Source organism: Nannobrachium achirus, assembly GCF_963921795.1.
Source record: "Nannobrachium achirus genome assembly, chromosome: 12".
Classification (NCBI taxonomy): domain Eukaryota; kingdom Metazoa; phylum Chordata; class Actinopteri; order Myctophiformes; family Myctophidae; genus Nannobrachium; species Nannobrachium achirus.
The window spans coordinates 51577989-51600951 of NC_137832.1; the positions used below are offsets into that span (position 1 = coordinate 51577989).

At 41.5% G+C, this 22963-nt stretch overlaps 1 protein-coding gene across 1 annotated transcript in view; it reads right to left on the reverse strand.

Annotated features, from left to right (window-relative positions):
- Positions 1-22963, reverse strand: part of wdfy3 (WD repeat and FYVE domain containing 3) — a 165648-nt gene that overhangs the window by 124310 nt on the left and 18375 nt on the right. Inside the window, exons 2-4 of the mRNA XM_080739319.1 lie at positions 10291-10501; positions 5906-6029; positions 2778-2887 (exon numbers count right to left, since the gene is read on the reverse strand). Of these exons, the coding sequence (XP_080595445.1) occupies positions 2778-2887; positions 5906-6029; positions 10291-10470 (414 nt within the window). The 5' untranslated portion in view covers positions 10471-10501. The remainder of the gene's footprint in view (positions 1-2777; positions 2888-5905; positions 6030-10290; positions 10502-22963) is intronic.

Sequence of the window (22963 nt, forward strand, 5' to 3'; positions counted from 1 at the left end):
CAAGGTTGATAGAACAGTCAATTACAATGATAAAGGGAGCGTCAGCAGAGAGGCATGCTGTACTGTACTGAAAAGCACATGACTGACCGGGAGGACCAGAGAACACTGGTCAAAATAAATGTTCTATCAATCACACACCCCATGGAGCCTTGAATGCACTGCGATTTTTCTTTTGACGCATTCATGAAGCCAATAATTTGATGAGCGGGTAATCGGTCAATAGGAGACTCAAGGGCTGTCCATACCGTCTCCGACCACCAAACTTTTAATCGTAAAGTGTGATCTTTCCAACGTGCAGCTTTTCGAACTCAAATCCGGGGCTAAAGCTTTTCAGAAATTGCGAGTGACATCATTTTAAACCGTAATGAAAAGTTTTGTGGTCGGAGACAGTATGGAGGACAGCCCTTCAGTCTCCTACCGGAGACTTCGGCCATCATCAAATTATTGGCTTAGGAATGTGGGAAAAAACAAAACTCTGGGTGAACTACTCTTTTAATTGCGACCGGTAGGGAGCAGTTTACTACCAAAACCTCCACCGGCCGTCCGTCCGTCCGTCCGTCCGTCGGTCACACGTCACACCTTTGTTTGTGTACGGTGTGATGTCATATATCTTCAGTATGACATCACACCACATGTGTACACAAAACTTTGTGTACGTTGCTGTGGCAACAGTCTGTTGTTGCTGGTCTGTTAGTGTACGTTAGCAACCACCTTAGCAACCATGGTTTTACCCTAGCAACCAACTGTTTACCCTAGCAACCAACTGTTTACCATAGCAACCATGTTTTTTTTACCCTAGCAACCAACTGGGCATAAAAGGGATTCTGTTAGGGATCTCCATATATGGGCATAAAAGGGATTCTGTTAGGGATCTCCATAAATGGGCATAAAATGGATTCTGTTAGGGATCTCCATATATGGGCATAAAAGGGATTCTGTTAGGGATCTCCATATATGGGCATAAAAGGGATTCTGTTAGCTGTTAGTGATCTCCATATATGGGCATAAAAGGGATGCTGTTAGGGATCTCCATATATGGGCATAAAAGGGATTCTGTTAGGGATCTCCATATATGGGCATGAAAGGGATTATGTTAGGGATCTCCATATATGGGCATAAAAGGGATTGTATCCCAGATGATGCCCTGTTAGGAGATCCACACTAACAGAATCCATATATGGTCCTACCGACAGCTGCTATAAGCCAACCCTGGCGATAAGGTCTGAGTCGAAGAAATGCTTCTTTCCTGGCAAGAATTGCCCCTTTATACTGTAGGGCTCGTTTGTCGTGTATTGTATGACATCACGCCACATCATCGGCTGAGGACTGTGTGATGTCATCATATCTCCATATATGGAGACATAAGTTGCTCATGCCCAAATATGGGCTGGTGAGGTCAGACTTAGTGTGATGCATCACACTAAGTCTGACCTCACCATAAGCGACCAACGGTCGCTTATCTCCCGATTAGGGAGTCTTACTGGTTAGAGTATATGAGCACATATGTACTTTGTTGCGACCGTTAGATCGCAGTTACTATCAAAACCTCCACCGCCTGTCTGTCCGTCGGTCTGTCACGTCACGTCACACTTTTGCCCTACTCATATCTCCGCCATCGTTTCTACTATCCATGTGAAATTTTCCACACACACACGCCTTGTCTGCCAGGGACCCCCAGGGACCCCCGCCAAAAAGCAAAAAAACTATCAAATGACGCCCCCAAATCGGCTGCTCACCGCGTTGCTCTGCCACAGACAAAGAGATGTCTACACACATCTCATCAACATGGATCTCCTCTTTTCTCAGATGCCCCTCTTCTAGCGCCACCATGTGGCCGGTTCTTGCAAAACACATTTACGGACACAGATCCTACAATTTGTGCCCTAAAATCACGCAAATCGGTACACTATATGTCTACACTCATGTCTTCAACATGGATCTGTCCCATATAGCGCCACCTTCAAGCCGATTTTTTAAAACACATTTTTGAACTCTGCTCCTACAGTTTTTGCCCTAACATCACACAAATCGCTACACAGTATGTCTACACTCATCTCATCAACATGGATATGTCCCATATAGCCATCAGGCAGATTTTTTTAACACATTTCTGGACCTAAAATCACTGGTTACTATGGAGGGAGTTAGAGACCAGAGGTATGGAAGTTGGAGGAGACAGGAGAGGAGGGAGAGATGAGAGCATGCAGAGAAATAGAGAGGGAGAGAGAAGGGAGGGGCTACAAAGATATGAGAGGAGAGAATGGGATACAGAGAGAGAGGGAGGGGAGAGAGAGAGAGTTGGTGGTGACATCAGACAGGAGAGAGGCTGGCTGCCAGGAGAGCCCTTTGTTTGTGTGTCTGATTCTGAAACCCCACAGCAAGGGAATACACATCCATTACACACAACACGCACGCACGCACGCACGCACGCACGCACCAGCAAACTCAAAATCCTGTACCCAAAGTCATAGATTTATTCATTCACAAGGACAACCGGAAAACAACATTTAACACTCCCTGAGGTCGAGTAGCAACCGTAGGGAGTACCAGCTATTTTTCCTACAACCTGTCCTGAGGAAGTAGTCAAGTATACATACAGTAGTATGGTGTTGTGTCATATAGTGTAGTATGGTATGGTGGTACCAACCTGTCCTGAGGAGGAAGTAGTTAAGTATACATAGTATGGTGGTACCAACCTGTCCTGAGGGAGTAGTTAGGTATACATAGTGTTGTGTTGTGATGTATGGTGTGGTGTGGTGTATTATGGTGGAACCAACCTGTCCTGAGGAAGCCAACAGGTTAATGGTGGTGAGGAGCATCCATCCTCGACTGGCCTCCTCACTCTGGTTGACCTCCAGAAACTGCACTATGGCTCGACTGGCTGCCTCTGTGAGAAGATCATACAAACACACACACATGAAATTGCTTAGGCGTTTTAGCACATACCTATAATCTTTTACCACCTAAACCCTATATACTTCGTTGACAGGGGTCCCCCCCAGGGGTCTATAGAATCGGGCGGCCACAGCTGAATGGGTAGACTGGTAGAGGGTCCGCCTGGGAAACAGTCCCCAGGGACACGTCAACACATAGGGCGGGGGCGAACTTAACCCCTTAACCTTCAACTTAACCACTTAACCCCACTTAACAGCACCCTCTGCTCCTGATAGTTAAAATGGGTTAAATGCAGAGGACACATTTCACATATGTGCAAAATTTGACCAGTTTTTTCCATCCCTGTAGTGTAGACCAATTTTCTTCATGAAAATTACCGATGTACAAGCTCACAACGTGTCTATCAACGTGACAGTTTTATCTTCTCCCCATGGCAGTGAGGTCGGTCGGACCTGGCTTACTTTAAATCACCTTTTGTCCCTATAATGGGACATATTAATATTCCACTCAGGGTGAAGTGTAGACAATTTATTTAAGATCCGAGCATAAAAACATCATTACAGCAAGATAATCCACACCCCTCGAGCTACAGCAGGGCAAAAGCACCCAGAGCACCAATCTCAGACCATTTTTTATAGCTTTCTACTCTTAACAGAGATGCTGTCCTTGAATGGTATTATTCTATGTACTGTACAGACATGTTACACCTATAGACAACGTCAATCAATGGTGTTGCTGAACCAGACAAAAAGAGAATAGTGAAGTGTAAACCTTGGAACAACTTTTGTTGACTAAATCCTAATCGGTTTAACACTCTACTATCCAAATACAATCAGAAATGAATTTGAACGGATTGGCATTCTATAAATTCTATGACATTCCGCTAGACATCATTACACAAAGATCTGAACAGGGGTGCGAAAGTTAATCCTAAATATTGATTTAATGGATAATTTTTAAGCGTTGCTAACCGCTTCAATACATGGCTTTGTGTGTACCATGTGTTTTCTCATGGTATCAAATACTGATGTTTGACCCCCGCCCCCCCCCCCCGTTATGTAGGCCTTTGATTACAGGCAATCATTTATTTATTTATTGAAAAACATTCCAAAGATTCCATATCTACAAGCTCACAACATATCACATTGAGATGCGCTGAGAGATTGTAGATCAGATCCTTCACTAGCATTTTTGCACGACACTGTAGAAAGGTTGCAAAGAACATGATCAATAGGTGCAGCCCTAAATATGAACCAGCACTGCAGCAGTAATAAACTGGGAATGGTGCTCTGTCAGACGGCTGATGTTCTGTCTATATTTAGTGGTGAAAATAAAAACATAGCACACCGAGGAGATTTAGAATTTCCTTCAGGATCAATACGGTGTCTATCTATGTATCTCCATCTAATTATGCTGGCGCACAGACCGAGTTGACTGAATAAAATGTCAATAAAAGCCAGCATTCTTCAGGTGTGCTGTCCCTTTTCAGTCAGTGAGGCGTGCCTGCCTTTTTAGTCCTTCAACCATCCAATTGTCTTGGTGGATTAGGATGGGTGATCAACCACAGTGACTAACATATTAGTCAACTGTAGTTCTTGGATTGTTCATTATTTCATCCATGAAATGCTACTTTGTATGCGAGTGGCAGGCTGTTGACAGCACGGTACAATGTCACACACTGTCTGGTATTATTGTGTTCACTGGCTTATAATAACGGCTAAAGTTTCAAATTCCGCAGTCATTAATTTCCCATGAGTTTGCCCGTTGCAGTTTTTGCAAGACTGGGAAGAATCCACTGAATAACTTCTTTCATTTCGGCTGCCTCTGATCACAGTCGCATATCAAAGACTGCACATCTCAGTGATAAAGTGACAGATTTTCAATAGATAAGCTATCAGACTCTTTGACTATAATGCATTCCTGTTATGGTTGTATTGGTACACTATATCTTACACATAATTTAACAGATTATGCCATTCAAGCCATCATATGCCGCTCAATCCTCACTCCTGCCGACTTCTCATTACTCCTACTGACTCTGTTTTTTGCCACTCAGTAGGCTTTCTCGCATAACTTCTGGGTACAATGATGTCACGCGCATACCCTTCATTAATCTGAATCTATAGTAAGATGTGTGTAAATAATTGATATCCGACTTCCTTGTGTGCCTTGACACACCAGTGGAACACAATAACACAACAGTCCACGTGGATAGCAAGCAACCATGTAGCGGACAGGAATCTTAGGGCACACCGAGGGTTACAGGGAGACAGAAGCTCAAGAAGAATATATTCACAGATAATTCTACTCCAGTCCACAGTATTAAAATATTCTCATTGTCGATGCAAACTCCTGTCCTCTCTATTCTTTCAACCTGCTAATCAACCATGTAATGTGGATCATCATGGCTGTGTGGAAAAGGAAAATGACCAATTGCAATACATTTGGTTCCACTGAGAAACTATGACAATATCATGACATACACTATCAAATATCCATGCTTTATCCATAAACCTTTTTCATTAGTTGGGGATCCACAGGCCCAAAAGCTAAATAAAAAATGGTTGAACCAGTGATGGCAAGCTATACTCTTTTTCTTTTCTATTAATTTAGTAATTAAGGTCCACTGAAGGTTTGCTCTGCCAGGAAACATCGCGGAAAAATAATCAGTGCCATGTTTCTATAATGAAGCCTTAACTGTGCAATGTGAACAATTTTCCTCCCTTAAAAGTCTTCAGTAGCTTGTGTAGGCTGTCAATAAATGCTTCCCAGATAGACAAACAGTATCATATAACTTTTATATCATATAACCGAAGCATTTCTGAGGCCACAGCCTAGCCTTGGGCTTGTTCTCCAGATGACTGACTGGATGAGCAGGAAAACAATGGCATTGTCATGAAATATCAACAAACAACTAGTCCTTCTCCCGTTACAACGTGAAAATACAAGGGGGTTATTTAGGCTTCATCAGTGTAGTGAAGGTTGGTAACTTGTGCTGTGTGTGTCTCACCTGTGGATTTGTTGGAGGCCCTTCGTCTGATCTCTGTCACCATGAGCCGAGACACCTGGGTGGTGAACTGTAGCAGGTCTGAGAACTTCTCTGTCATACTGCTGGGAGGAGCGTTCCCAAACACCTGCAGCAGCACACATGGAGGGTCAAAGTTACTCACCAATAGGGATGCACAATTATTATGGCAAAAGAAATCGTGATTTACGATATTATCGCGACAATCAAAATCCATTATCCTGGGGCGGAACATTTGACAACAACTCACAACGCATCACAATGCAACGCGTTGTGAGCTTGTAGATCGGCTATTTTTGGCAAAGACATTTGATAGAGAGTGAAAAAAGACGGTATCAAGCACGTATATTATAAGTACCTTTTACCAATTCTAGAGGGTTTAAGTGGTACCGGATATGCAGCTCGGGAAATACAATTTTAATTGAGTCCAGTGCATGACGGAGGACAATATCATGGTGAATTAAATCTCCACGATACGATTATCGTAATATCGCTTATCGTCCCATCCCTACACCATAACCCAGTATCACTGCCAGAATAAATACATACATAATCCAGCCACTGTCAGAGAAATGCTGCTTTATCGAGGATGCTCAAAACCTTTTCGTGTCATTGACCCCCCAAAATGATGTACTTGCCCACCCATGTGACCTAGAGTAAACCAATTATCCAAATAATTTTGCTCATAGAACCCATAATGGATTTCTTGAAAATGTGTTTGTATCCAGGCCAGCAAAACAACTCACAATAATGCTAAAATTGGGGCTGCATAATATGAACTAGAAGCAGTGCTCTTCCGAGCACAGGTCTCCACCAGGCCACACAAATCGGCCTGTTATAGCGCCACTATGAGGCTGATTTAAAAAATGTGGGGCAGAGGTTCTGAATTAGCATCCAGGGAGTGTGTGTGCTCAGTTTGGCAGCGATCGGGCCAACGGCGCCGGAGATTAGCTGGTAACAACCAGGCCACACAAATCGGCCTGTTATAGCGCCACCATGAGGCTGATTTGAAAGATGTGGGGCAGAGGTTCTAGATTGGCATCCAGGGAGTGTGTGTGCTCAGTTTGGCAGCGATCGGGCCAACGGTGACTGAGATTAGCTGCTCACAAACTGCGAGGACGCACGCACGGACGGACGCACGGACGCACGGACGGACGGACGCACGGACGGACGGACGGACGGACGGACGGACGGACGGAGGGGAAAACATACTCTCCCTCAGCCTTCGGCTGGTGGAGACAATAATAAAACCACACTGAATTTATTTGGAAAAGAATATTGCAAGCATGTTACTAGGCTACAGTATTATAAAATGCATAGTTTTTTCCAGCACAAAGAGTGAGAGAAGCAACTGGCTCGCGGCTAAATAGTCTGATATGGTCGAATATTTCATGCCCACATGATCATACGTCTTAGATCTCTCCCTGACTAGGCAAGCATGTGCTAATTCATAATCACAAGTCGTTCTGTTAGTCTGACCCTTTGAAAGAACAGGTCACAAAGCATTTCATCCAACAGTGGTCATTGGTCGATCATGTGTTCACAAGGCCTGGAAAGCTCAGTTGGTAAAGAGCTGGTTCTGGGTTGGACATCTCGGCACTGCCAACCTCAGCGTATGAGTAGCATTAGCCGGGGAGCCACTGGGCCAAAATGAGAGAGGACCTGTGATGTCATGACATACTCCAAATTTTTGTTTGTCCTATTAATTTGGTCAATAAGGTACACAGAATGAGAGGCCTGCTCTGCCGGAAATCCTGCGAAAAAAAGTTTCCCATTGACTTCACTATACTGGAAAAAAACACACCAAAAAAAGTAGCATTTGAGGGGTCAAACTAAGGGTTCTTCATGATTCTGAATCCATTGCAAGCATTTGTTTTGCATGAAAAACATTCCTTGGGCTAGATTTCAGCCTCTCAAACCTGTGAAAAGTGATGAGTCAAAAAAAAGTGATGAGTCATCACTTTTCACCGTTATTTTGGTCCGTTTTCTAGCCCAAGGAATGTTTTTCATGCAAAACAAATGCTTGCAATGGATTCAGAATCATCAAGAATCCCTAGTTTGACCCCTCACATGCTACTTAAAGCATATTTTTTTTGGTGTGTTTCTTTCCTTTATATTGAAGTCGATGGAGTGAATATACAAATGGCCATAACTTTTTTTCGCAGGATTTCCGGCAGAGCAGGCCTCTCATTCTGTGGACCTTGATGACCAAATTAATAGAAAAAACAAAAATTAAAAGTATGTCATGACATCACAGGTAACATCCTATTCTTTGAGCTTTTGGGCCTGTGGCTCCCCGGCTACATGGCTTGGGTAAACAAGATGTGCATTTAGCAGGGCCTGAAGGATTGACCTGGAATTAATTTATACTTTAGCTATTGAAAAATATCAGATATACAAGCTCACAGCGCAGCACCGAGTGCGAATATATGTATTTTTAAAGCAAACTTTGTATCTCAAGCTTTGCTTCTGGGGGGTCCCTGGAACTAAATATTTTGAGATGGGTGTCCGTGGCCAAATACATATCATTTTGACATGAAAAGGTCTGAGCACCACCAACATAGAAACAGGTTTTTCAGAAACCTGTTAGGATTTAGGGTTAAAATATTCAAAGACTTAGACTTAGATCTACAAACTCACTGTGAGCTTGTAGATCTGCTATGATTTAATAGTTAAAGTATAAAATAATGGTTAAAGTAATGTGTAATAATGCTTTCCAGGTCTAAATGGGTCAATCTGATGTTATCATATCCCAGAATGAGTGGTAAAGTTGTTGGTAACGTTTTTTTCTCCATCTCGAGTCGACTGCAGCTCCGACTGCACGTGGTGGGGTACAATGCTACATCGCTTATTTGTATCACTTGAAAATATATACCCTATCAGTCAAAAGTTTGGACACAGCTTCTCACACACATTGAATGAGAGCTGCGTCCAAACTTTTGACTGGTAGGGTATTTATAGTAGATATGTGTCGTTCAGTGACATAATACTGTCCACAGTGTTTGCACTTCCTGAAGCCTTGCCAAACAAGTTTTCTATCCCCTTTGAGCCACCCAGCAGCTCATTTGGGACACAAACTGTGTGTGTGTGTGTGTGTGTGTGTGTGTGTGTGTGTGTGTGTGTGTGTGTGTGTGTGTGTGTGTGTGTGTATTATGTCATTGTGAACAACACATAATTATATACAAAAAGATTATATATATATATATATATATTTTTTTTTTTCCAATTAATTAAGGGTGCTCCACTGCCAACGTCAATGTCGGACGCCCAATTCGCCCCTGTTCATTTTTTAACGATGTCCGACGCCGACACAACGGCTTCTTTTTGGTGGAGTCCTAGCCGTATAGTGTATAATACCAACTATAAGCCACTTTTCAACCTACTTACTTAACGAGGACAAAGTTGAATAAAATAGACTTACACAGCCATCATTCCACTGGAGAGGGAGTTACAGTATTAAAATCAGTAATGGCACCGGTGAGAGGCCCCTTCTGACAGGAACACTCGACAACACCGACTACTACACCAGCCACCACAAAATAGACTGCTTCGTCAGACACTGGAGAAAATCATTTTTTTTACCCAACCGAATGGAAGTGTCTCCCATCTTCTTTTACATCTCGTTGCACATTCTGTTTTGTACTTGTGTGAAAGCATTTTGTAAATGTGACAGCGACAGTAAAATAATAATAATCTTCCCCGGAAAAGACCAGAAATAAGATTGATTATCCAAGTAATGGAAATTGATTATCCAAGTAAAATGAAACTACATTTTCAAATATAAAATACAAATTTGTGCTTGCATAACAAATTAATGTTAAATGCAAGAAAGGCTAGTATGTTTTACAGTACCTTGCACGTCAGGTTATATTTGGTAATGTGAGTTATTTGTGTTTTGGTCAGAGCACACACCTGACAAAAGACCATTGATATTTAAGATTGATGATATTATTATTGCAATGCATATGTGTGTGACTTTGCATTGTTTTTATATTTGGGCAGCTTGGGCCATGTCCACAGGCTGGTGGTCAGTCTCAATCTCCTCCATTATAGGCAGTCGATCTATTTGGAGGAGAAGGTGCTATCTGTCTGTACCCATAATTATTTATCCGGTGTTGGTAATATGACGGACTGAGGTGTATGACCAATGTTGACAGTGAAATGAGTGAATAAGCTCATATGCATGTGTTGATTCTGTACAGTCTGGAAATGTTTGGATTCAAGCACAGAAACACATGTTTCAAGCATGTGGAACATCAGAAGCAACTGAAAAATATTTGCGCCCCACGTAATGTATTTTATAGATATGGACCCAAATAAAGAAATTGAAATGGGTGTTGGGGGGGGGGGGGGGGGGTAGTACCACTCACTCGGTTGAAGACGGGCAGCATCATGTAGAGCTTCTCCTCCTGCTCCTTCTGGGTCATGTGGCGCGGCGGGTGGCACAGCTCGGAGAAGAGGCGTCGGAGGTGCATGAGGCCCAGCGCGTTGTCCTGCGGGCTGCACTCCTCCTGGCGCGGCCGCCCCATGATCCTCTTCACCATGTTCATCTTGAGCGGCTTGGTCAGGCCAAAGCCGGCCCTGCGGGACCAAGAGGAGGAAGGAGACAAAATTATGTTTCAGTTCATTTAAAGGCACTGCAAAGCTTCCATTTTGAGAGCTTTGGGGAACTTAAAAGGATGTGACGATAATCGTTATTATCATTTATCGTGATAAAAAAACACAATAATCGTATCGTGGAGATTTTGATTTATCGTGAAATTATCCTGCGTCATGCAATGGGATCAATTCACCTTTTATTTGCCTAGCTGCATATCCGGTACCAAACCCTCTATATTTGCTAAAACAGACCTGGACATTTTTCACTCTTTACCAAATCTCTCTCCAAAAAATAGCCGATCTACAATAACTAGCCCTTACCTGTTCAAAGATATGAGCTCCGAAATGATGTGCAGTGTGTGGGTTATGGGATGTGTGCACTGTGCACACAGTATATGAGGGATGGAAAGTAACTTTAACTGGTGTTTGCATGATGATATGTAGGCACATCAATGTAAGAAGTACCCGTTTCGTTTAATGGCTACAGAGATACTGTGTCGTGTCCCCCCCCCCCACACACACACACACCCCGCGCCCGCCCACCCGCCTGCACACACACCCGCCTGCCTGCACACACACACACACACACACACAGAGCTGGTTAAACATGTTGCCTCATGCTAGATGCAGAATAGATTAGCCTCAAGCTAGATGCAGAATAGATAGTAGATACACCATAAAAATGCTAATATACAGCATACGATTTGTGAAAGTGACAAACGGGCTTCACAGTTATGTTAGGTGTGTTCATATGCTAATTGTGATGCGATTTCAGATCAATTGCTCCAGCCACTGAGGAGAAACGCTGTTTCAGACAGACAGACAGACAGACAGACAGACAGACATTCGCAAAATTATAGTATAGATAACAATAGACAGCCGTCTATCTGCTGGCACGTTGTGGGCTTGTAGATGTGCTATTTTTTGGCAAATGTTCTACCCCAGGATAATGGAATTTAGGGATATTTTGATTATCGCGATAATAAAGTACATTTTCATATCGTCATATCCCTATTCCTGAAGAAACGCTACTACAGTATGATGATGTGTAGATAGATGTGCTCATCATTATATTGTCCAATCAGAAAAGGGACATACAACATAATATGTGAGACAATGGAAAAACCCTGTGATAATGGACATGGACATGCAAACACACAAAGTCCCGTATATGTACAGGTATATGCTGTACATACTGCATATTTACTGCATGTAAATATACAGTGTATTACAGGCAAATTTGAAATGCTTCCCACTGCTCTATAGGTTACGTACTCAATATCAACCAGTATTAACATCAGCTCATTCAGCCATCTATACTATAATTTTGCGAATGTCTGTCTGTCTGTCTGTCTGTCTGTCTGCCTGAAACAGCGTTTCTCCTCAGTGGCTGGAGCAATTGATCTGAAATCGCATCACCATTAGCATATGAACACACCTAACATAACTGTGAAGCCCGTTTGTCACTTTCACAAATCGTATACTGTATATTAGCATTTTTATGGTGTATCTACTATCTATTCTGCATCTAGCATGAGGCACATCTATTCTGCATCTAGCATGAGGCAACATGTTTAACCAGCACTCTGTGTGTGTGTGTGTGTGTGTGTGTGTGTGTGTGTGTGTGTGTGTGTGTGTGTGCGCAGGCAGGCGGGTGTGTGCGCAGGCGGGTGGGCTGGGGGGGGGGGGGGGGGTAGCCATTTAACGAAACGGCTATTTCTTACATTGATGCTCCTACATATTATCATGCAAGCACCAGTTAAAGTTACTTTCCATCCCTCATATACTGTATGCACAGTGCACATCCCATAACCCACACACTGCACATCATTTTGGAGCTCATATCTTTGAACGGGTAAGGGCTAGTTGTACTAAATTTGGTGAGCGAAAAGTAACTGCGGGATATTTATTTCATCTCACGAGGTGCAATTATATTTAGTGTTATTCATTCATTGTGCATCAGCTGTGTAGTATTTATTAGCTGTGATGTCATTGTTGCCTTGAGATTGCTGCATTAACGCTGCAAAATCTCCTAAGTTTCATCATTCAAGATTTTCATCATTCAAGTGTTTTTGGGTTGAAGCAACCTGGTAAACTTGAAGTACCACAAATAAAAGAGATGCAAGGGGTCTTTCAGCATTTTCAAAACATCACCTGCTAGTGTTGGCTACATGCTAGATTTTGTAGGCAGACTAGGCACACAACTACAAATAAACACATGGCCTGTGCGCACGAAAACGTCTAATAGCACAGGTAGTAACATGTTCATACGAACAAAAACAAGTCAGGATGAGTGATCAGCCACACTGTGACACACAGTATACCGTAGAATCTGTAGCTTTCATTATTTTGTGCATGAAATGCTACTATGTAGGAGAGTCGCAGGCTGTTGACATAAAGCACAATGTCACATACCGTCTGTCTGGTATTAGTGTGATCACTGGCTTGTACAGTAACAGGCTAATGTTTCAAATTCCGTAGTCATTCATTTCCCCTGAAGGTCGCCCTTGCATTTCTTTCTTTTTTTTCTGCTTAAGACTGGCAGAAATCCACAGAAGAATTACTTTAATCTTGTCTGCCTGATCACAGATTCACGGTCACATATTGAGATGAGGCCTGCAAATCTATCTGAGATAAAGTAATATTAAATAGATTGATTGAGATTTTCAATGGATGAGCTATCACAGACAAATGCACACGGATGAATTTTACCCGTAATGTAACCAATTCTGGCGGCTCACTGGTCATATAGGCCATGTATCAAGCATCATCCATACTACTGAGATGTATATACATAATTTATGTCCGACTGGCCTGTGTGTCTTGACACACAATAACACAACGGAATGGCCCACGTGGAAATCAAGCTCAAACAACCATGTACCATAACAACATCTAATGCTTACACTGTGTAAGCAGTGGTTCCCAAACAGTGGGTCGGGACCCATTTGTGGGTCACGGACTAATTTCTATGGGTCATGGCTCGAGTAAAAATCAATTTTCACTCTGCTTCTCCCCGCATTGTGAGCTTGTAGATCTGCTATTTTCACTAGTTTGGGTCCTGGGCAAATACCTACTGTAATTTCTCTGTTGGGTCTTGAGCTAAAACATTTGGGAACCACTATAATGTTGCTAGAGATGTGACCGAATATTCGGCACCGAATATTTTCGGCCGAATAGTGCCAAAAAACGCATATTCGGTTTCGGTTTGGTTTGATTTTACAGCCGAATAATTATTACCGAATAGTACCGAATACCAAATACCGAATATCACCGAATACTGAATACCGAATACTACCGAATACTACCGAATAATGTATAGGATATTCAATATATATATAAATATTTTTTTAAAAACAATAATTACATTGATATTTCTTTATGATGCAATAATTTAACTATATGGAATGTTAATATTTTGAGACATAATTTGTCTTTTATTACAAATTTACTACACAATAGTAAATAAATAATTCTACACAAAAATAAATATGTTATGTGTGCATTCAAAATAAATGTTTTATACATGTATTATTCGGCTATTCGGTATTCGGTTTTCGGCCAAATGTTTCCAATATTCGGTATTCGGTTTCGGCCAAGAATTTTGCTTTCGGCACATCCCTAAATGTTGCATAATCACACAACACACATTGAATCCACTATATGACATGTCATACAACTCTGAATCTCACGGAATCCAATACGATGCATGGCGATAGCAAATTATGTACTACGATGAAATGCAATGTGAGCTTGTAGATCCTTCAATTGTAATCGGTATTTTGATGGTCGACTGTATAATAATTGATTTGTTTGAATAGCTGATGGACCGCTATGTCAAGCTTACAAAGTCGAGTAGAAAAACATCTCCTTTGAGACGAGTTGTGACACACACACGTGCACGCACGCACACACACGATTTGCGCTCAGTTACTTCATTAATACATTCATTGCTGTTAAGTTGTTAAGTTAAGTGCATTTCCTGCCAAGTAAACTCTGGTTTCTCCAAACATTGGATTGTGCTCGCCGAGGACATGGGCTGCATGTTTATTCATGTGCAGAATGCTAATTGATGGAAATGAGGCTCCAAATACATTGACTGTTGCCTTTTTTCGAATCATAATAGTCCATTTCTGGGACAAACGCACATGTGATCTCATCATCCCAGTTGTGTCCCAATTAGAAGGAGTAAAGCTCTTGAAAAGACAACAAAACGACAACAAACAACCCAGTTTTAAATATCACTCAGCATTATTTAGGTCAGTCCCTGTGTCTTAAGATGAAGAGACGAGAGGCTCATTGGAACAGTTGACTAGGGATGTGCGCGATTATTCGATTATCCGATTACACAGGGCTGATCCCACTATTCGGTTTGTAAATAAAATTCGTTTAATCTATTAAATATATTTTTAATTGTTGATATGAACTTTATTCAAAATTTGCATCTTGCACCCATATTAATGTAATTTCTTAATAATAAAAGTTTGCTTTAATAAGTAAAATAAGCAACTTAAGAATTACCATGGGTGATTTGCGGAGCCTGACTGTCACACTGGTATAAGTGGTCACAATGACCCAGAGCGGGTGCACCACGCTGACAGCAGCATTCAGCGGCAGCAGCAGCAGCAGCTGTCTGTCTGTCTGTCTTTCTGCTGCTTAAACATGAGTATAGGCCTACATTGAGTGATTGAGCAGCTGCAGCATCATTCATCATTCATTACTGTTAAAACTTGCTACGATGTAAAGTTTGTCTGAGTGATGTGATGGAGAAATCAAATCCAATAAAGGCGACTGGATGTGAATCACTGTTACCTCGGCTCCAGTAGGCTATTGCCTGCTGCATCAGTGTGATCCGCTCATCTGAAGAATAATCCATTTTGAGGTGAGAACATGGAGAAAGTAGTCTCAATCATAAGTTGGCTGCGAATGCCATAAATAATTGTTTAAGGTAACAGAGATGAACAGGTCGCTTCACCAGACGAGACGAGGCCAGTCAGTCCAGCTGCGGTGCGCTGAGCTGCGCTGCGCTGTTAATTGGTAATTGACCTACTTAGGGTTACGTCTCTCACTCACTGCCACTGGTGATGTAATTAATTATTTTGGAGCAGATTCCAATAGTATAAACATTATTAAAAGGCTTTCATATACTCTTGATATCTTGTTCAAATGAGGTTTAGCCTAATAGATTGAAATGTGCAAAATTTTGGCTATTTTCTGCGTGTTAACACTAATAGTGCCCCCTTAATCTGAAGGTTGCTTGGTGCCTCGGTGCCACGCAGTTTCCTCCATAGGCCGCCGCTATTATTTTGAAGGGCTGGAAGGGGGTTGTTTTTGTTTTTTTGGATTATCACTTGACGGCAACGATTACGTCATCTAGTCACATGACAGTGTGGGACAAGAAGAGGAAGATGGCTGCGCCCTGCCTTGTGCCTTGTTTACATTTAGATCTGCTGCAAAATGTCTCAAAATGGCTATTTTGTTTAAATGAAGTTTCTTTATGGGCCTCTCCATTGACTTAACATTGAGGAGCTTCACTTCGCGTGCACGCCCAACGTGCGTTGTAAACAAATCGCCGACATTACCGATGCGGGCGGGACCGGAGCGACATTAAGTAAGTAATAATATCTTTACTGTATATACAGTAAGATTCACAGTCCTCACCGTCAACGGCGCCATGGTATTAACCCTTTCAATGACGGTGAGCGCCGTCTACAGCAGCAGAACAGTTAATGTCAATAAATAAATTCATCAATTAATTTTTGTTTATCCGAGTATTCGGTTACAAAATTGTCGTGTACATGTCAGTGAAATTAGTCGCTAGGAACATCCCTACAGTTGACCATAAAAAAAGAGAGAGATGAAGGACACGAGTGGTGGTAACCAACAGAGAAAATGTATTAAGTTCCCAAGGCCGGCCCCAGGGCTGACGGAACCTTTCAACATGCCAGGTGTTATGGAAATGATTGTTTTAGTGAATATTATTAAATAACCAGTGTCATACAGTATGTTCTCACTGTAGCGCTGTCCCTGGCCCTCAACGGTGGGGATGTCCGCCTGTGAAGGGGACGTTCCATGCCCTGGTCTTGACCATGGCCTGCCAGGTGGACGATAGTGTGGCCATTTGTTTCGCAAGGCGGTCTTGTACAGAGTATTGCTACTTGTGGGGAAGCCCGCAAAGATACTGTCGTCTTTATCGACCGCAATGAACCGCCTACGCAATGGAGTAGGCCACTTCAAATCATCTATGAAGAAGTGGGGCTTGGCAAATAGCGCAGCAGTATGCGTAGCATAGTGAAGCATGCGTAGCGAAGAATGCCTAGCGTAGCAAAGCATGCGTAGTTGTGTAGCACAGCACGCATAGCGTGTGGCGAGCCTCAGCAGACTGCAGAACATAATAATGACTGCCTGTCCCCTACACTACAGTATATACAGACCACCTTCCGAAGCCGGCCTCTTCGACGTACCTGTAGGACCAGAGACTATGGACGAAGGCATGGCCAAGCGAGTCTGAGCTGGCCATCCGACGATACGAAAAAGATGTTTCTTCTTAGTCTATTTCTTTATTAACTGAATAATCAAGAAGTCACTGGCGTTTCTTTTTTCATTTCTTTTACATAAACGAATCAACGTAACTAACTAGCATAATTAGTAAGTCAACAAAGTATTACTTGAAGTTGTTTACTGTTGCACCCAACACAGGATCCAAAATTCCAAGCATATACTTCTGATGAATTTGAGGGATTTCCTTCATATCTCATATCTGAAGGCTCACTGCGGCAATATATCTAATCAGGCTTACATTCTCTGAAGTGAGCATGGACGTGTTATCGTTGAGCAGGGCGGACACTATACTGTACTTAGAATTGTGTGGGAAAGAGAAAAGAGAAGTGTGACAGTCTACCATCATCTAGGCCAGAATCCCCCTGCTTTTTTACCCTGAAGGAAGCGTACTCCCCTCACTGGGGATTCCTCTCCTAGTGCTGCCATAGAGTATTTAATACACATTAACATGTAGCCTACGGCCACTTCCACTCCATGTGTATTAGGGCTGCATTATCGATTGTTTTTCTTAGCGATTATTTTATCGGTTACTTTTAGAATCAAATAGTCGAGAAGTGTCTTTTTTTCTTCTTTTTTCTCTATTGCTTCAGCTATTTTTATTGTTATTATTATTTCTTATGTTTAGTTGTTCTTATGCAAACAAGACCAAATGTCCAAAATGGGGAATGATTATTAATCGATTATCTTATACAATTTCTCAATATTGTTTTAGAATTGATTACATTGATTAGTTGGATTCATTGTTTCACCCTTAATGTGTATTGAAGGAGGCATGTCTATACACCCTCCCCCCAAGACAAAGCAATATGGGTTGGCATTTGCAGTGACAGAGACTATACACATGAAGGGAATTGGCAATGAATTGGAGAAAATGTAAAGGAAAAAGAAAACGTATCTAAGATTCTATTTAGCCCAAATTATGGCCTAAATTAATTAATATAATAGATAATAATAATAGTTACCTATATTATCCCACAGGGGAAATTCAGATATCGCAGCCCAACCCAGCTGCTTTTTTTTTTTTATCAGCTTTAACCCAGCTGAACTCAACCCAGTGATGCCCACAAGGAGCGCAAGGGGGAAGGGGAGCAGTGATAGCTGGAGCGGGGAATCGTACCTGCGGCCTCTGGGGCCTCCGGAGTCCTAGGTGTGGACACTAACCACTCAGCTATCACTGCTCATATTAATTCATTGTCTGATCATAAAAATGTCACACTGACAGCATGCAGTATTGCCCAAAATACAGTAGGTAGCAAGTAGTTCATGTATGGTTGCATACAAGAAAACAGAAATCATAAAACACAAAAAACATTCATGTGAATGCTATGAAGTGCAACTTGTCACAGTCAAGGTGCCTCGCGAACACACCCAAACATGAAGGTTCAATTTACATGACTTGATATGTGTATTTAATACACAGCTGCTGATGATTTGCTGAAAAGAAGTTAAATGTGTGTTAACAAAGAAGCTTCTGTTGACACTTGATCACACCACCACCACCACCCCCTCCCCTTGGCCCGCACTGCCACAAGCAGGTGAGGAAAGGAGAATTCAAAAAGTCAAGGTATGGAGATTTAAGTGTTTTAAAGCAGTACAGTGTGGTACTGTATCTGGGGTTTGGTCTCACTCACACCAAAGGATCCAGTGAATTCCTCCTGCAGACCCAGTGGGATTGTCCTCTGTCTGAACCCATCCTCCAACAGGAACTCCTTTCACATATGGATAACAAAACATCGCTACTGTGTATATATATGCCCTTGTCTTTCTTACAAACGTGTGGGTCGGAATTTTTCACACTGCAAATGACTGCTCCCCCAGACTATCTGACAGAGCTAGGAAATACAAGTTTTTGTTGGTTTTAGTTTTGTTCTGGTGACAGATGCATTAAACCCTAAGCAATGCATCATTTGGCTGTTTTCAACAATTTCCAATTAACATATTTTACTCCGTTTACAACAGTTCCGCAACATAACGCACTGTGAACTTGTAAACTGACTATTTTTGCAGAATGTTCATCCCAGATTAGGGACGCTATTGGGTTCATTTGGTTAATAATATATAACCCATTTCAACTGGGTTCTAACTTCTAACTAAGAAACACCATACAAGAAACTGCTGATGAGACTCAGGAACGCACATCTCACACACTCAGCATAGCAACATAAATAAAAAGTGGTTGGCCAGCCAACTATTTGTCTACCTCCTTTTCTGAGATTTGTGATGTGGCGAAAAACAGACTTGAGATGCCATCACAAAGAATTTTGTGAAAGGTTTGAGGCCTAATGAGAAAATATGTGATTTTCAGCATGTTCTCATTGCTGCCGTCTACTGCACCTTGATGACAGCAGAAGTATATCCGTTTTCAGCTTGCTAGTGTGTGCTGCTGGCTGTTTGTAGAAACCGTATAGCAAATGATATTGCCTATGTCCAGATTTAGAGTGTCGTGCCAGATTATGGATACTCAAGTCTGTCTGAGACGGTCAAATATCAAGTCTAAGGTTATTTTCGTATTGATTGTTCTATGGTTTACTTTTTCGATAAATAGAATAAGATCTCGTAGAGCATTTTCAGTCCATCATCCGAGACAGAATGCATCTGAGACAGAATGAAAACAAACAGCTGTTACAGCTGCTTTGGACACACTGCCATGCCAAATCATGTGTGAACAATATGAGCACATTGACTCGTTAGTCGTCACAGGTGTTAATTTTGCTTGATATCTGAGCAGGTTATCACAATTATTTTAGATAATTGCAATTATGTTGCATAATCATCATAATCGTTTCAATGTTTTCAATATTCAAACATTTTCCAAAAATTGCAGAAACAGCAGATCAATTTTCAATACTTTTACTTTTACTCTACAACTACGAGGCAAATATTGTACTTTTACTCCACTAAAATTATTTGAAAACTTTACTTGCTGGTTACTTTGTAGATATTGATTATTTTTACGAAACATGCAGTACTCAAGTAAATTTTGAATTCAAGACTTTTACTTGTAACAAGTATTTCTACATTGCAGTATTGATAATTTACTTAAGTACAAATTTTGAGTACCTTTTCCACCACTGCAAGCATCCACAAGATTGATTTGACCATTGACATTGTGTTGGCACTGAATGAAATGAAATGACACCCTGTAATGTTAATGTATTGAGAAGCACTGCAGTCTACCATCTAGTCCAGTAGTTCTCTTTTCATGCCAACCCCCCATCTGAAAAAGATGCTGTGCCAGCCAGCCAGCCAGCCAAGGACACACAGAAGCAATGATTTGAGTTACAAATGTTGGATAAAAACAGAAAAAAATAAAACAGGATCTTTGAGACACCAGGATCAATGCTCATGTATTGACACTAAGGCTTGCTCACCTGCCCCCGGCAGGTAAATAAAACTTTAGGGCAGGTGGAGTTTGCTTTCAGGTTGCCCGACCGGGCAAGTGCTCGTTTGAGAGGGGACACAACTGTCTATAAACACAACATGAGATTTCTGTCTAAACACCTGAACGTGACCAGAGACAATAAAGCACTGTTTACCTACTGTATAATGTGCTGTTTTCACTGTTGCTACAATTAAAAATATAAAATAGGTGTGAACATTTGCAGTTCTCCTATTTTCACTACTTTTGCACGACCCTCTTGAAATAGGACATTAAATGTGGAAAACTGGAAATACAAGGTTTCTGCCTGAGAGTATTTATAGACAAAGCCATACAGTTATTGGACTACCAGTAGGTCTTGAATTGTTTTAATTAGATGGGCTAATCTCTCAGTCCTGTTGTGTTAGAGATGGCCACTGCAGTGAGTGACTGCACAGGATATAATGAAAGCCAAGTTCTGCCACAGAAATAAATATAAAAAGACCTGAAATAAAGGTGAACGTATTTTTCCCCCTAACAATTCAGATCAGCATCACGAAGACTGATATTATGTGTTGTGCAAATGGTAGTTTCAATTTGGTGGAATTCCACATATTTAACTGATAACTGCGTTAAACCCTATATACTCCGTTGGCCATGGTCGCCCTATAGTTTGTCTCCTTTTTCCCCCACTCTACATCAAATATCTTTGCCAAAAATAGCTTTAAAAAAAGCATCTACAAGCTTGTAGATGGTCTATTTTGCAGAATGTCACCTCTTAAAAGTTATATACACCCAGAATATGTTCATTCATGTGGTTAAGAGGCACACATACAACATAAATTAGCATGTTAAGAAACTGATCCACATACGCGATAAGTAACCAAATCGACCTTCAGTTTGCTCAATCAACCATTGAAGAATCAATTAAAGAGTGTACATAGCTCAGCTAACTGCAGTAAACATGGCACTCACATCACCATGCCACTGGCTGTCACATAACGTTAACGAGGAAAAACAAAAGCCAGACAAAATCGATTGTTCCCTGGAAAGAATCAGTCCCCCTACATTCACCAAAAACAACCGTTCAACAAGTGACTAGTGACAGTCACAAACGACCCACCATTACTCATTTTGGAAGCCTGTAGGCCTCAACAGATGAGCTATTCTCAGCACACAGTTGCAGTGAAAAGAGTTCTTTCCCAAAGCTGACATCCTTCCTTTTTTTTTCGCCTTCAACTTCAACATCTATGTTTTTGTGCTTCTCTCCTCAACTGACTCATCCTATTGCGTAATCCATTCCAAATGAGGTTACAGTATATTGATCTCACATTCAATCTCTGCCACACTCACTGCATCTTTAGGAGATAAACCTTTTTTGTTTTTTAATCCAAATTACACGCAAATCTGTACACATGATCTCTGATAGTCATGTGATCAAGACGGATCTGTTTTGATTTTTCATATTCCATCCTGATTGGCTAAGATTGCCATCTTAAGTTTGCAGGAGTGGCACGTTTTGAACAAAATGCTCAAAATTTAAATTTTTTAATACCAGATCTACAAGCTCATAAGTTCCGAGCTTCTAAATGGTCTATTTTCAAATAGCCAATGTGTATAGGTTTAAAGTGCTCATGTGTTAGTCGCTTCTTAATTATGGTCTTGTTCTCATAGACCTGTCTCCTTATTTCTCTAGCAAAATCTGGCAACACTGGTAACGGTCAGACAATTGGACAAACGACACAGAGACCAAACAAAGGAGGCACACGTAACGCAAGTCGCGGCGAATCTTCTATGACGTCGGCCGCAAGTCAGACAACACACATTTAGCCACGTGAGCAGCACAACAGCAGTGTGGTTTTGAAACGATCAACATTATGTAGGCTAGCCATGGCCTCAGCAAAAAAAAACGCAGCCTACTGTTTCTATTGGTGTGAAATGGAATACCAATGACCAGGCCGAACCACAGACGAGTCATCACTGCGCTGGAAGAACCAGCTGAGGAGAAAAGCTTGGTGGGCAGCAGAAACCCGAGGCCAGAAGCAGCAGGTGGTTGATTGAATTAAAAAATATCTATCCACCTCACTGTGCCAGGTTCCTGAGTCATTGTCGAAGCCCCTGTGACCTGACCTCCCAGACAAACACAATTCAATTTGATTTAAGTGTCAAATCATAACAAGTTATCTCAAGACACTTTACATAAAGAGCAGAGACCCGAGCACAAGAACAGCATAAATAAATTCCCACAAAAAACTGCATTCAATATGTAAAAGATCTCAAACAGTTTCTCACAATGTTACTTGCACTGATATAAATTGATCAGTGTAATGTATGTATATTAGACAGTATGTATGCCTTCTGCACATTGGATAAATCATGATTGAAATGATCCTTGCCCTTTACTCTGCAATACCCCATTGCCCAAGATTGTATCATACCTGCCATTCTTATTTCTTACCTTGTAACTATAAAATGAGCTATTGTTTTGTTTTTCTCTTTATTTCATTAAGTTCATTATTATCATC